The sequence below is a fragment of the Gymnogyps californianus genome, chromosome Z (genome assembly GCF_018139145.2).
Source record: "Gymnogyps californianus isolate 813 chromosome Z, ASM1813914v2, whole genome shotgun sequence".
NCBI classification, from domain to species: Eukaryota; Metazoa; Chordata; class Aves; order Accipitriformes; family Cathartidae; genus Gymnogyps; species Gymnogyps californianus.
In genome coordinates this window covers 70804277-70820756 of record NC_059500.1, presented here as the reverse complement: position 1 = coordinate 70820756, position 16480 = coordinate 70804277, and the positions used below count along the sequence as shown (strand labels likewise).

Genomic DNA, 16480 nt, shown 5'->3' with positions numbered 1-16480 from the left:
TCAGCAGAAATGTATTTTAAGGTATCTCTGGTTATTCCAGTGCAATGTTTTTTTGCACAAAGGTTCCACAGTAATTAATTAATTTGTAAATCTGAAAGTACTCGTCATTTTGACACACAGATATTTCCAAAGATGAAGGCCACAACCTGTCTCCAGCAATACTGTTCATAAGAGGACAGGTGAGAGATAACCACTTGGAAATCCAGCTAAGTTTTTTTTCCCTTTCAGACTTGTGGTTCCTGTAATGTTTTGTTTCTTGCACCACAGTGACCCATTAATTTGACAGAACATATCTACTGTTTTTTAGAATAAGGTAGCTTATGATCTTGCTTTGAATACCAAGGTACTGCCTTTTGGTGAGCGTGTAGGAATGTAAAGAGAACATCCATGTGGATTTGCCAAGCCAAAAGAATGTATACGTAAGAGAATAACTGGGATCAGACTGTGCTCTGAACTGTCACAAATTTCTTCAAGGAATTGAACAAAATGTAGATATTTTTTGGATATATCTACATTCTTGGTGGGGGGAAGAGTGAATAATGTTTCTAAAAAGAAAATAATCTGAAAACGACAAACTTGGATACCTGATCTCTGATATAGTCAGAAAGCTCTTCTGTGGCTTACTACACATTCCTGTTGTTATGAAAACTGTTAGAAAGAATGAAGCAAAAAGATCTTGATCACACTTTATTGGTCTCAAGAGCTTGTGAGCCTACATGTTCAGAACTGTGGCAAGCTTTGAATCTAAGTCTGCCAGATTTGAAAGAAAAACATTAGTCTGATAGTTTGGCAAAGTCCTAGATCCTTATAATAAAAAGAAGTTCTCCTATCTATGAAATGAAGTGGATGAAGCTTGGATACTGATGCCTTGAAGGATACAAAGTATGTTTGAATGGATATTGTAAAAGTTCCGAAGTTCATCTGTTCATCAAAGCCCTAAGGGGTCTTGGGACTCATGACTTAAGAAAGTAGATGTATGCAAACTTGCATATATTTGATTGTAAAGAGAAGATATGAAGACATCTGTTTTCAGAGGCTAATTGCTCTCTCCCCACCTCTCTGATTCTCTATTGATTATTCTCATCTAGTTCAAAGTGAGTTCAAGATTTTATAAAACCCTTGAAGCCCAATGGTGTATTTCAGCTTTCAGATTTCTGCAGCTATCATGGCAACTTAAAAAGTTTTTGTGCTCATTCAGTGGAGTTTTTTCATTATGCTCGATGAAGGTAGTGGTACTATGTACTCATCCTACCTTTTATGCCCTAGTTCAACCTGATATTTTCATATACTTGGGCCAGCTTTTTTGTCCTAGATCCAGAAATGTCATAGAGGCAAAACAGTAATGATCAAGTCTAATTCTGAGGATCGCCATCAAGATGCCATGGAATTACGAAGAAATCTGTGAGTAATCTGTAACTCTGTCTGCAATCACCTTACCATTTAGGAAAATAAAACTTTGAAGGTGTCCCTTTCTTCTCAGATAAGATGTCAACAGTTTGTGGTTATAATTTACTAAGACATCAGTATTCAGTTGTCAAGAGAAATGAAGAAGGTGCATCAGAAGAGCTCTGTATTTAGAGGGAATATGTATGCCGAATTGTGATGTGACCATCTACTTACATGTTCTCAACTTACAATTTGACATTTTGGATGGTGAAAAGCAGCAGCATTTTGAGCCTGGTCAGTTAGAGAAGCTCCAACGAGAAAATTGCTTGTACTTGAATTGTTGTGGTTGTTTAATCTTGGAGCCTTCAGCATGAGGGCTCCGAAAGGTGAGTTTTGGTTGATCCAGCTAGAGCTGTTTAAGGCATCACAGCTCCTGGCCATCTGCCTTGCTGCTATAGCAGGGGTAGCAGAGGGAAACATTTGCTTGGCTCTTAACTGACTCAGGCTGGTAGGTTAATGCAAACCATCTTCACTAGTGCCTTAAGGTGATTTATTGGACAATGAAATGCACTTGTGGAAATATGAATGCATGTTCCCTTCTGCTACAGGTGATAACCTCAGTTAAAGGAATGGGGCGGATAACTGATAACAGTAATGTCTTAAAGGCTACTGTTAGATCCACCATCAGAGCTTTACAGGACTTTTTCAGTGTGGCTGACATTTCTGGGTTAAAATAAAAAAGCTGAGTGACTTTTTCCTAAGAACACAAGTTTCTCTATTTGTGTTTCAAAATTTAAAGAGTTATAATTGAGAAATAAGGTAATAATGTGTGTGGGTGTATGTGTATTAACGTTTTGGGGTTTTTTAATCAAATTTGGAACCTGTTAGTCTGGAAGCTTCTACTTCATGACCATTCCTAAGACCTGCCATGAAGCTCAGTGAGGTCAAAGCCCTCTTAGTCACAGGGAGAAAAAAATTTTTTTGTCACTGCAAGAAGGTTTCAAAAGAATATATTAGTTTTAATCAGTAGTGTAGGGCAAGTAATCTATATGAGTTCCATACGAATCCAGCAGTTGCTGTAGTACAGTAAAAGCAAAAGTCTCCATGCTACAAAGCTGCACCTTTGATTTGGCAAATCTGTTTTGCTTCACATGTCTATCATAACGGTGGGAGGTGTTCCTACAGGTTTTTGTTGAACTTTGCAAAGTTCCTTATTTGCAGTTGACCAGTTGCTGCATGGAGTTTATTCTATCTGTCTTTACTGTCTTTCAGCCATTAAATGGTGTACATAATTTTGGAGTTTTAGGAAGTTAGAGATGTACAGATAGATTGGAGAATGAAAATGATGGGGAAAAAAGCCTGTTCATATCACTGGAATTGACCATGTTACTACTTGTTATTGTGTTCTAATGTTAATTTTGGAGATGATCCTTCAAAGTTTTAATTCTTCTATATTTGTAGAAGATTCTTATTTGGAAGAAATTGGAAGTCATATGTTGTAATTCTGGTTTACAATTTGAGAGGGTGGTGGTTCTTTTTTTCTTTGGAGTTTGTTTCCCTATTCCTTTGTTTGCATCCTCCTTACCATTCATTCTTCTGCTCCCAAAACCAGAGCTGGCTCATTGTATCTGGTGATAAGGCACCACAAATCTAGGCACAAAATAAGTTATTTTTCTTATACTGCATTTGTGGTCTAGACATTTTGATAATAGATCTACAACAGAATTTCCAACCTATGTTTAGTCATTCCTTAGATTTAAAGTCATATTCCCTGATTACAGAGGAAGTAATTGTTTTTTTGACAAATTACACAATGATAACTGAGAAATGAGAATATAAGCCTTAGTGCAGGTAGGGCTTTTGGTTTTCATGGTAGAAATTAATTTTAGTTTAGAGTACCATGTTGGTAATATAAATAGGTTGTAGTTTAGATGAATAGAACATACTCTTTTGGATACTTCCATGTGCTTCTCATTTCTATGAATTCTACCAAATTACAGGGTGTGTGGTTGGCTCACTTTATTTTTCTGTATTCTACTTTTAATGATTTTTTTAGTATAAACTGAAAGGCTTATTACAGAGTCAAGCTCTTGACACTACATAAAATTATCACTGAACTTTTTGTTTCATCCATGAAAAGCATTATGGTTGCAAAGGGAAAATACTCAAGCTTTCAAGTGTGTAGTGGCCCTCCACCTAATACATACGTGTTATGGTATAGACTCCAACTCTTGGTATACTGCTTTGCTTCAAAGAGAAGCATGGAGTGTTGGAGTTATTTTAATAATTTTTGTTCATTGTTCGTGTGTTCCCTGGCTAAAATATGTCTGAAGTCCAACTGATGCACTGAACCAAGTAGGGAGAACCTCTATATTAATCATTGCAGATCCTCGCTTAGTTCATGCATAATGAAGCAGGCTGAATCTGCAGAAGAGAATCTTTTCTAGCAGTATTCCTCAAAAAGTAATTGTGGAGCTGGACGTTAACTTTGTCTTCGCAGACTTTTGCTTCAAGCGTAATTGATTAGTTTGGGGTTTTTTAAATGTTTTTTTTGGTCTTTATGTATTGTAGCTACTTTATTAGGTGGTTCTCTTGGGAATTATACAGGGACTTTTTTAATGATTAATGGGCACCTGTGGTAGACTGACAATGAATGATAGTCTGAAAACATTAAAAAGTATTAGCTAGAGAAGTTCTATTCTTGCTTTTAAATTCAATGGATTTTGTTTTGTGTGCACATACATGCTGAGGAGGATTAATTGGTGGGAGTGGAGGGGAATGGACATTCTGGCTTGGACATTTACCAGTCTATATATAATTTGTGATTTTTCTCTTTTAACTTGCAGATAAGCCTCTGAAGAAGCGAAAACAAGAAAACAAACCACAGGAGGCTGGAGGTGCTACTGGAGGAAATAGAGCAGCTTCTCAGGAGACAGGTTCTGCAGGAAATGGGGCGAGGCCAGCGTTGATGGTTAGTATTGATCTGCAGCAAGCAGGAAGAGCGGACTCTCAGGCACCAGTAACTCAGGATTTGGACACCATCAAAAAACCTGAAGAAATTAAGCAGTATAACGACGGGTTTGTGTGTCTTCCCCAAGAAGACACCGTTGGAGTTCTTAAATTGAAACCTGAAAACCATCCTGAGATTTTTAGGAAAAAGTCAGACTTTGAGGGTCAAAAGACAGATATCCAGCAAAATGAAAACAGACAAATGGAATTTCAGCAAAATGAGAGCAGACGGTTGGAAAGTAAACACAACGAGAACAAACAGTTAGAAGCTAAACATGAAAGCAAGCATGAAAGCAGACAAATGGAAGTGAAACAAAATGAGAACAGACAGACAGAATCAAAACAAAATGAGAGCAGGCAAATGGAGATGAAACAAAATGAGGGAAAACAAAATAATGGCAAACAGGAAATAAGGCAGAGGCCCGAAACGCCAAAACAGAAGAGTGAAGGCAGACCCGAGACGCCAAAACAGAAGAGTGAAGGCAGGCCTGAAACGCCAAAACAGAAGAGTGAAGGCAGGCCAGAAACGCCAAAACATAGACATGATAATAGGAGAGACTCCAGTAAACCGTTGTCAGATAAGAAAATTGAAATATCTAGGCATAAACTAGATGTGAAATCTGATCCCTCAAGGGTAAAACCTGAAAGTAGATCTGATCCAACAAAACAAAGGCCTGACGGGCGTTCAGTTTCTGATACACCGAGGCGTGACCATGATAGCCTTAAACAAAGATCTGAGGACAGGGGGGAGTCAGAGAGATACAGAGGAGATCCATCCAAGATTAGAAGGCCTGAATATTTGAGGTCCTCAAACAAAAATGAGCATGATTCTAAGCATGGTATTAAATCTGATAGTTCAAAACCTGAGAAATTTGAAAGGAAACATAGGCATGAATCTGGTGAATCAAGGGAAAGGTTTTCTTCTGGGGATCAGAAATCAAGACCTGACAGCCCTCGTATTAAACAGGAAGGTAAAGGAGATTCTAGTAAATCAAGACCTGATAAACCTGGTTTTAAGTCACCCAACGGCAAGGATGAACGAAGGACAGATGGTAATAAGAGTAAAGTAGATAGTAATAAAGCACATGCTGACAACAAAGCAGAGTTTCCCAGTTATTTGTTGGGGGCAAGATCTGGCGCATTGAAACATTTTGTCATTCCAAAAATCAAGCGTGATAAAGATGGCAATGTTACTCAGGAGTCAAGGAAAACTGAATTTAGAGGTGAACAGAAGGACAAAGTAGAGAAGATTGGACTAGTTGAAGATCTAAATAAAGGAGCTAAGCCTGTAGTTGTCCTTCAAAAACTTTCTTTGGATGATGTGCAGAAATTTATTAAGGATAGAGAAGATAAATCAAGGGGCTCTTGTTTTAAACCTAACAAGAACAAGTCATCCAAATCTAGTAAAGGTAAGGTTTTTTTAATATTGATTGCATTATATCTTTTACACTCCTGTTTTTTCAGGTTTGCTACTCCTGTGGTTAGAAATTAAACACAAACATTTGACAGTTAGTTTATATGCTTGCTTATATGGTGATTTTGGGGAAGTGAAACTTGTCTACAGGCTTGTCGTTATTGGAAATCTTGCTACGATGTACCTGAAGTGATTTATTTACTCCAGTGCAAGTACCTAATGTAGGAACACTTAAATGGTTTTAAGCTGTACTTCAGCTACATTAGTTTAACCAGGTAATTTATCCAGTGAAACGTAACTGCTGTATGTATGATTTAAACTGGTTTAAGTGTGTCTGTATAAGGGACTGGTACTACTGTAACTAAATCAGTGTAGCTGGAGTGATGGGAAATACTATGGATACAAACCTTAAGATTCTTTTATATTTTTAATTTGAGCTGAAATATGGTTTTCCAAGACATGTTTTGACATGATGCAATAAGAACGCAGTTACAAAGTCCCATCTACCTCTTTTACGCTATAAATGCAACTCTGTTGGGGAGCCTCCACGCTTGAGGCTGTGTGACAGTAAGCTTACAAAAAGGTTCTGTCTTTAGGAGAATTCAGTCATCATTGTCTCTAGGGTCCATTCTATGCAGAAAGAGGAAAGGAACTGGTAAACAATTGGTTGGCATTTTCAAATTAGTAATATGGACAGGAAATAATTCTGAGTAGTTTGTAGGTTTGATATTTGGTTGATTGTCTCTTCTGCAGATTTAACACATTTTTATAGGATTGCTTTTCTTCTTGGTGCTCTTAATTTTGACTTCTTTGGTTTCAGACTGAAGTAGATCATTTCACATTGTGAAACCAATGTTACTAACTGGTCAGGGTTCCTTTCTTTTTTAATGTTTAAATTACTTAGTTATGTTTATAGTGTTGTCATGTCTCAAAATAGACAAATCAAGTGGCGGGGTAGAGGATTTCAGGTGTATGCAGGATGATTTATGAATGCAGTTCCAGGTATATCATGAATTCAAGATTAAAATGTTTTCTTATGTAGTTGATCTGATAAGAAATGATGTAGAAATCATCTCTGTGAATGTATAACTATGTTTATGTGCACATTGATATCTGTATAATGAATTTATTGTGCTACATCTGTTCTCTATCTACTAACCTGTTTATACTAACTCTTAAAGACTTAATAATTCAGGGTGTGTATTACTTATTTGTAAAATATTAGCCTCGTTGTTAAATATTTTCTCTTTATCCTGGAAATATGAACATTTCTTCTGTTCCTTTTTGAGGTTCAGAACAGGCAATATTTATATTTCTAATAATAGGTATCTAGAGTTAGACATAAAATTATGATGTCTTTGTTGTCAATTTAATCTAAAGATCTCAGATGAAACCTTTATGTTCTTGATAGGGAATACTGAAAACTTTCTGGTGGAACTCAGCTCTAGTCTCAGAAGGACTGATTTTGAATTCACACAATTCTATGTGCAGAAAATCAGTAATTTTTAGAGGCCTCAGAGCCATATACAGTGCATGTATGCTTTCTAAAATGTTTCTGAAGTACTTTTTTTGTAGTCTGTATTGTATGTGGTTATTTATATAGCATGTTTTAGTAACGTGTAAAGGTTTTAATGACTCTTGTCTGATTGGCATGACTCTAGTAGCTGTGTTACACATGAGCAGCGCATTAATTTTGAAGTCTGGTTTATAACTTTTCTGCAATGTTTTTGTGTATTTTCTGTTCTCTGAAATCATGTATTTCTTACATACTCTCAAATAACTTGGGACGTATTTTCCAGGGAAAGAAAATGTTTGAATGTGATACCAATCTTTTTGCTATTGTATTGAGAATAAGGTTCTTACAACAATACTAGAAATAGGTTTCATGGAAAGAATAATGTTGTAACTATATTTCTCTTACAAATCAAGTTTTGAGTGTTCAGCCAGGCAGATTTTGGAGAAAGTGTCTTTGAACTTCAGATTTTTCATGTGTTTTTTTAGTTTTATATTTTTTTGCCCGGCTTCCTGGTAACTTACTTCCTAGGATATATTATGTTAAATAACTAGGTGAACTTCATGTTTGAAAAGGTTCATAATTTGTAAAGGTCTATTTGTCAACAACTGACTGATACAGAAAATATTCATGCCATTGCCACAATGTCCTCACTCCAGTTGAGAGAAATAGTGTTCACTGTTTTACTCTGTGCCATTTTTACTTATAAACGTTTTAATACACTAGGAAATGTAATTTTCATAAACATTCTTTATATAGTTCATCCTATATTTCTTAATAGATTGTAGCAAATCTTTTCTAGTGTTGCCTTTTAGCATCATTATTCCACTTCTCACATCCCTCTTATTCCATGTAGCTTAGTATATTTTACTTTATCTTTCCTTGTTTTACTTCCTTGTATTTCTTGTCCTTTGTTTTTGCTCTCTCATCCATCCCTCCTCCAAGAAAACATCTTCTCCTGGCTTTGTCACATGCAACATCATTGCTGTGATTTATCTGAAATCCAGTTTAAAATAGGATTAGTTCAGCTAGTTCGAAACACCATTTAAATAGTCATTCTGTCTTAAGGGACTAATGCCAATCCATTATAAAACTCCGTAAAATTGACTTGTTTTAAGCTAAAATTAATGTTTTGCAAACTGAAAGTCTATGTAACTTTTAACATTGTTTCAGTAAACTTTAAATTTGAAAATCATACCTTTATTGTGCCTGTGGATAAGCCTTGACTTGTACTGCAAAAAGACAAATTAACATTTTAATCAAATTTTATAGACAGGTTTGAAATTTTGTTAAGTTATTATATGAATGGGAGCGATACCTGTAGCATGCAACTGTTAATATTGAATCATCCCAACAGTCCCTTTTGGCATTTACAAGGAAGAAGTGACTTTTCTCTCTCCTGACCTTGAGCATTTTTCTGAAAGATCACTCTAGCTCAGAGGAAAGTTATGGAGATTTTTTTCACAGTATTTTTGTTACGGGATCTTATGGTGAAATTTTGTGGCCTGTTTTGTCCGGGTCAGAATGAATTGTAACACTTTTTTTCTTCTGGTTTTAACATCTATGAATGCCTTTTATCCTGGTTTTTATGCAAATGTGTGTTGTTGGGGGATTCATGAAACTTTTCCCCTCGAGTTTGTTCCTGCAATGAGGGGGTCATGTTTGCTATCCTTTCTTTTCAGAGCTTCAGCGAATACCTTCTCTGCTGCTTCTTAGAGCTATACTGATCAGCTATGTTGGGATGGGAGCTGTTAACAGTTTCACAATAACTGCATTCTAAGCAAGACAAATTTTCCTTTGTTAAAGTATGAAACAGATATGAATAATGAGAGAAACTGTAACTGTGTGTGTAAGGAGATGTCTGAGTTGGTTTATAATATGTTTGAAAGATTACCTTTCGAAAATAAACACCATATATGTAATGCAAGTTTTAGTTCTAGGACAAATGAGTGCATGTTTTTTTAAGACTTGTGCAGAAACACCTTTTGGGTCTTCCAATATCACCTAAAAAGTTTGTGTTTTTTTTTTTAAAAAAAAAAAACTGATCTGAATGCTGCTCCTTCATTGTGTAGATTGTTATAGGATTTCATTATCTGTGCAACACAGAAATTTAAACACAGGTTTTTGTTGCTTACTACAAGTCTTCCTAAATATACTGCGTTCTCTGCTGCTATGATCTGAAATTTGAGTGAAGATTTGCCATTTCTTCAAAGATGCTCTTCATACCTATTCTTACAGGATCAGCTAAAAAATTTACTGCTTAATCATCTTCATGTCATAGAGTTAAAAGAATGCTTCTAGATTTTTCTGTATTCTGTGCTTGTGTGGTTTGTTGTTTTTTGGGTTTTTTGTTTGTTTGGGTTTTTTTTGGTTTTGTTTTGTGTTTTTATTAGTTCCAGGTGACTTTTTCAGAGCCTACAGTAACTATAATTTGGCATTTGTGTAACATGATGGTCCATCTTTGAGTTCTAGCACTACTGGAAATAGGCTGACTTGTGAAGCAGAGTAATCAATTAGGTGCTCATCTTCTAGGTAGGAGAGACAAGAAAGGGACTATTCCAGGATGAAAAGCTGTATCCAAATTGTGTTGGCTCAGAGAGCCAACTTGTGATGCCTCTCACAGACTTCTAGTTAGCACAGCAGAGCTATTCTCGAATACTTCCTGGTACAGCTGAAAACTGTGTACAAAAAGGGAGTATCAGTTTTAAACATTTGTTTACATCCTTCATGTATAGGACTCCTATAAGGACAAAATTGGCAAACCTTTGAGAAAAATAGCCTGTGAATATTAACACATCAACCAAATTTTAGAGTTCACTCAAATTTATTTCCAAAGTAACAATCTCTAGATGCTGAAACAGACACACTGTTGTACTCACTGAAATCAGTGGGGCAAGCACCTGAGCTGCAAGGAAATAACTGGAGTAAAAACATATTTCCTTTGGAAAGGAAAAGGCTGCAACTCAGCTTGCTTACTACAGATTGTGGTTTTGTAAAGTTTACCACTGTGAAAGTCTGTAATTCCACAAATCTGAAATTTGAAATCACTGTCTTGGCGTTCCTGGTAGCAACTGCATTTGCGTGTGGGAAGGCCAGAGTAAAAACGCACTAAGCATGTTGCATGTGCATGCACCACTAGGTGGACCAAGCATGTCATAACTTTCTCTGAAGTTCTATGGAAAATTATGCCACAGTTGAAGAAAAAAAGGATGTATTTCATGGTTTACAGCAAGAAGTTTATAATGATTCTTCTCAGCTGAAGTCTTTAAAGCTTCTCTTAAACTCTAAATTTAACTGGAATTTTAGGGAAAAAACATCACTTTCATAAGAATTCTACAGTCTTCCTGTTTTTCCTCTTTTCTGAGGTATTAGTGACTACCTCTTTTCAACTTAACTAGACTAGAAGAAGAGCTGGCTGTCCCTCATGGTGTTAGAAGTATTTAAAGATATGTTGGGTTTGCAGAGGATTCATTTTAATATACACTTCGCCTGTTTAGCCCTGATTAATTTTTTTTTTTTTCTCCTTTCTGGATTGAACAGGTTCACAGTTTGAAAAATATTCCAGGCGTTGTTTAGCCAAAAGCCAAAACCAAACTATATATAAGCCATTAAATCCAATAGTCTAGGAACATCTCATTTCTCTAGCATGCGTTGCACTGGAATGGATCGTTCCTACTTGCAGGGATTTTTTAGGTATGGTGTGTCCATCCTGTCCCAGAAAGTATGTTGGGATTTGTATGGGCATTGTACATACTCTCTGGGGCCTTCATTTTTGGTGCTAGTTTTTCAGAAGTAGGTGTTGGATAAACTGGTATTGGTAGACAGCAGGAATTCAGCCATTACACACTGGAGTCCTTTCTTGTGTTGATCTGATACCAGTACAATAGGAGACTTTTCCAGCACAGCGCTTTGCCTGGCAGCTGCTTTAGTTATTTCCTACTTTAGTCTTTGCCACTAAGGTAAATATTCCAATTCTTGCTCCTATGGTTCTTAAGTTTTCTCTGGATAGTAAGAGTGAACTTTGCGTGTTGCACATCTAGTTCTTAGCTGCAACAATAAACTTGACCAAACCCACTAGTTTCATTGTACCTTGGTCCGTCTGAAATATGATGCTTTGACTGTTTGCAGGTTTAGCAGTGCATTGTTTAATTAGTTCATTTTTGAAAAACTACTTTGGCATATGTAAGTGATAGAAATTTATTACCTAATTTGTCAGAGCAATTTGTTGAAAGTCTGAAACTGCCTTTGGTTCATGAATGTGGATGCTTGATCAGGTTCCTCTTACTTCTGGGAATAGCTAAGGCTATTTTGCATAAACAATTTTTGCAACAATGCATTGCAATATATAAAAATGTGGGCCAGTAATTTGTCTGACGCCAATTACAATATGCAATGCAGACCTGTTCATGTGTCTAAGTATCTAAATATGGATGTTATTTCTTGGCTTATGTGCAGGGATATGTGCTCAAAATTTTTGATTTGAATTTTCTTCTAAACAAAGGGTAAATTTGGCAAAATACAAATAGGGGAAAGCCTCACATTTGCTTCTGGTAAATTAACTTTTCTGTTGCTCAACATTTTCAGCAGGTTTAGGTGACTGGTTTTGTGTAAGAAAACTTAAACTGTTTGCTTGAAATTTGGAATTTATTTTTGCTCCATAGGAACATTACCAATGACCAGAAAAGAAAAGGATGAGACCTCTTTTGTTCTTCAAATCACTAAACTGTTGTTCGTATCGAATACATGTTCCTTAAATATTCGTACTGTTTATTTATCTTCTGAGCAACTTTCCTGTAGTATTTTATATTAAAAGCTAAAACATCAGCAATCTTTTGTTGTTGTTGCTTATGTAATTAAGTTACTTTGAAGAAGCAAAACAAGAGTAGCTTCATGTGATATTTTCAGTGATAAAGGCTGAGAATGTTTCCATGATAGAGTGGAGAAAAAGCAGATCTTCTTGACGTGCCTATAGTCACAGATCAGATGTAAATCATGACATTTGTTTTGCTTATCCTCTGCAAAGATCTTGGTTGTATTACATTGCTTATACAGGATTTTTTCTTTTATGAGAAGAAAAATTATGAGGTGTAATTTGATTTTATTTAATTAAGATCTTTTTTCTTAGGTGAGGCCCCATGGCTCAGTTTTTAAATTAATCAGAATACATGGCTGGGAAAATGCATCAATCATAAATTTCAGATTCCAAACATTAATAGTAACAGAAAATTACATGCTGTGTTTTGCAACTGTGCAAAATACTTTAACTTTTTAATACAATAAATTGAGTTGGCTTAAATTTCAATGCATATGTTCAAAAGAAGTGACAGCGAAATCCAAAAGCAAGCCTTTGACACTGATTCATGAAAGTGAGGGTGTTTGTGCAGCACTGCGTTTATTTCAGTTGCCAATCTTGCTCCATTTTACTGAGTACTGCTATATTTTTTATGAAGTATCTCGCAAAACTAGACTGCTCTAGCCTCCTTTTATCGATTTTTATAAAGACAAAAAGCCAGTGAATAGCAATTAGGAATAAAATAACTTGTGGCGATAGTTGCCACAGCAATCAGGTAGCTTGAGAAAATCATTGATACCGATGTAAATGTGAGTTCTCTTGGTATCTTTGGAGAGTGCGTATTGGGTATATTCCCTGCTCTCTGCCTGGATCTTTCAGGGTGCTCTTTGGAAGTCTCTTCCCTCCATCAAAAAATGTTTCTTGCTTCTGAGAGTATTTTGTACTATTGTAAAATCCTTTTTGAATCTGTGCTGCTTAGCCGTGGGCAATGATGACCTCTACTGTATCATGGAATTATTCTGTTGCTGTGTCCAGATTCTTCTCTGGCCCACCAACCTGGCTGGGTCCCATTTTTCAAGGCCAGAGCTAAGAACTGGAGTATAAGCAGGGAGTCCGAACCTCTTCTTTTGTTTAGCCCAATACTTTGTGCCAGTATTGGGGCAGATGAGGAAGAATGATTTTTGAAAGATGTGTTCAAGCAGGTTCTGTGGAATGATAGAGGACATACTTCTTCCTAACGCTGCTTCTCTCCCTCCTGCCAAATTTGTTGCAGCAGAGAATCCTGTGGGCGCTGTCCCTTGGGTGGTGGTGAGGGCATCTTAGTCTCCCACCCTCTTTCTGGCGTGTGTGTGTGTGTGAGCTGAGGTCCGGAGTTATCCCTTCATGGATATAGCCAAAGGTGAGAGTAAGGGGCTCAATAGAGGGTTGTATCCTGTTTATAGGATGTAGCTGTATCCTTTCATAAACTTTAAGGCAGAGAATGGGAGAGGAAAGAGGAAAGCTGCTGGAGTAAATGCACTACTTCTCAGATTATTTTCACCAGTATTCATTTGATGGTGTGTTTTTCAGCTGATGATATGGTATGGAGATAAAAGTGGAACTTCTGTCTTATGAGCAGATGTACCTTCCTCATACCTATTCCTCTTTGAGAAAAGGATTGCGATTTCCCTGTGTTTCTCCTTCTGTTCTTGAAACTCTCCAGGGCACGTAATTATTTGGAGGAGTGTGAAGCTGGTGGGCAAGGGACTCTGATCACCAAGGATTCAGTGCACCAGAACATACTGGAGCATTTTAAAGGAGAGCCTGGTGGAAAGGATATCATTAAATTTGCACACAGAGAGAGAGCCAAAATTTTCACCTTTAACCAGTAAGCTGTTCATCCATCACAGGTAGTCATGTGGCCCTTTGCAATGTAGTGCCTGAGTCCTATACTGTAACAGTACTTAACTATTTTAAAAGGGTGTTTTATTTTCCGAACATCTTTATAAAGTAGGGAAGTATTTTTATTCCCTCTTTTTTCTTTCAGTTCTTTATCTAAATTAGAACCTTATCTGTATGAGTGGTCTGCGCTGTTGTAGTTACAGTGACATGGCTATCCAACAAGAAGGCAGCACTCTTGTTATGGAGTAAGAGTGTATTTTATTTTATTTGATTTAGCAAAGAGTTTGAAGGTTGTTTGAGCTAATCCAGAAAGAAACTGCATTCCTTCCTGCATATATGTCTGACATAAGAGGTTTTATCAGTGTAGTTATAGTGGTGACCCAAAATTACTTGAGAAAGACAGTAAGCTGGTGATACATAAGGGAGGAACATCCTCTGTCACATGCTCAGAGAGGATATGTAAGGAAGGTGAGCTTGGCCTCTGTGGAATAACAGCAAGACTGGATATACTAGTCATCAGGAAAATAAGAAGAGTCCAGTAGTAGGTAATGTCTTCTGTGGCAAAAAAGGAGCAAGAGGAGGGCAAAATTGAGCTGCAATCTGTAGGTTTTTATTTTTAATGTCAAAATGAAGGTGTGTGGCAATTCATTAGTGTAGAAGTTAGAGAATGTGGGGAGTGGTTAAACTTAAATTTCTGAACGCTGAAAAATGCAAAGTTAAGATTCGTATCCTCACCCCAAACAAGTGGAACTGTTCCCTCTTAGACCCTTGTGTGTTCTTTTATATAATGTCTTCATAGTTGGAAAAAGTTGCATTTTAAGATACAAGATATATAGAGAGATTACAAATACGAAATTGCATTAACTGCAGTTTTACTTATTACAAACTATTAGCACACAGAAATGGAAAAGACAATATTTATGGGAGGCTAATTTATGCAAAAGACTTCATTAACATAAACCTCTGTTTTGAAATGAACTTCAGGGGCAGTTTTTCTTCAAGCATTTGTTCATTTGCCACAATAGATGTATGTGCAAACAGGCCATTTTGATGTCACAAGTATTTTAAAAGTAACCATATAAGCAAACTGATATGGATTATTTCCACTGTACTAACTGTCTCCTATAGTTATGGACGTAGCAATTCAGAGTTTAGGTTTCTAAATGTATTTGAATCTTGATGGCTTGTTAGTTCATAGGAAATTGCACCAAAATGTGAACTATACATCTGTTTTCCATAGTTTGGAAAGCAAAGATAAATCATTACTGAGAAGATAACGGAGTTTATTAGTGTTGGTTTTGATTTTATGGCAGGAATGGCCTCTCTGATCCTGGAAAGCTGACCTAGGCATCAGTGAGCATCATCCCCTTTTCCGTAGCTGCTTGTTTGACGTTGTTATATCAAGCCAGGTGAAACTAGTATGAACATACTGATTGTTGAGTCAAAAAAAATAACTGTGCTGTCCATACTGAATGAATCCAGTAAAAGTCCATAATAATGTTACCTTTTTTTAATGTTCAACCTCTCTTGAAGGCATTCATCTGCCTGGATCAGGGAGATGTATTTCACTTGCTAATTCAAGGCAAAGTGATTTTGGATCATTCTGAAGATTGGATATGCATAAATACTAGGTGAAGTTAAAGGCTGTTACACAAACTTGAAACTACCCATCAGGTTATGAAGAAAAAGCGATGCTGAACTTTGAATCAGATCTGTGCCTTTCCATTCTTTTTTTAAGCCATACATGAAGAAGGGAAGTACTACGTCCACTAGATATTTGTAGAAATCTCTCTACTATACACGGCAAAAGCCTTTGAAAAGCTTCCCAGATTAAAGTAGAATATGGGAGGAGGCTTACAGATTAATTAATTTTTAGCTAAGATTCTCTGGCTGATCTTTAACTATATTATATTTTGTCAAGAATTGCTTGGTGAGAAGACAAGTATCTTGATGGTCAGTTGATATTCAGCAACAGCTGAAGATTCTTGAACACCTTCTCTAAGAAACCTTTTGATAATGGCAATCAAACAAACCCAAGAAATTGTTCTTCCCCCAGCAAGCAACTAGTATGTAAGTCATGGGCAGCATCTGAAGAAGAAGTGGCTGTTCATGTATGCAGTTCTTTGAGATGAATTGTTCTTACAACTATTCTGTGACTTGCCCTTCAGTTTCGTTAACATGGAGTTTGTTAGCATGCTGTTCTTTACAGTGAGACAAAGATTTTGTTATTTCTGGGTTTTTTGTTTGTTTCAATAGTTTCAGCAGCTTTGAGAATATGTGTAAGTGACGTCTCAAGAGTACTGTTGCCTGTAGCCCATTTCAGGCATATTGTGTACACTGATCACACACATTGCAAAAAATGGAGTTATTCCATTGATGAGGACAGTTCTTCGGAAAGCTAATTTATTGGGGCATTTTTATTAACTTGTGGAGTAACTTTTTAGTAAAGTTACTTTTTCCTTAGCTATTTAAAAAGCCATGCAAA

General features: G+C 36.5%; 1 protein-coding gene across 4 annotated transcripts in view; it reads left to right on the top strand.

The window, feature by feature from the left end:
* Nucleotides 1-16480, top strand: part of NIPBL (NIPBL cohesin loading factor) — a 159736-nt gene that overhangs the window by 94928 nt on the left and 48328 nt on the right. For 2 of the 4 annotated variants that reach the window (XM_050913703.1, XM_050913704.1), the window contains exon 10: nucleotides 4233-5804. The exons of the other annotated variants lie outside the window; for them this stretch is intronic. In XM_050913703.1, the coding sequence (XP_050769660.1) occupies nucleotides 4233-5804 (1572 nt within the window). The remainder of the gene's footprint in view (nucleotides 1-4232; nucleotides 5805-16480) is intronic. 4 annotated transcript variants of the gene reach the window in all.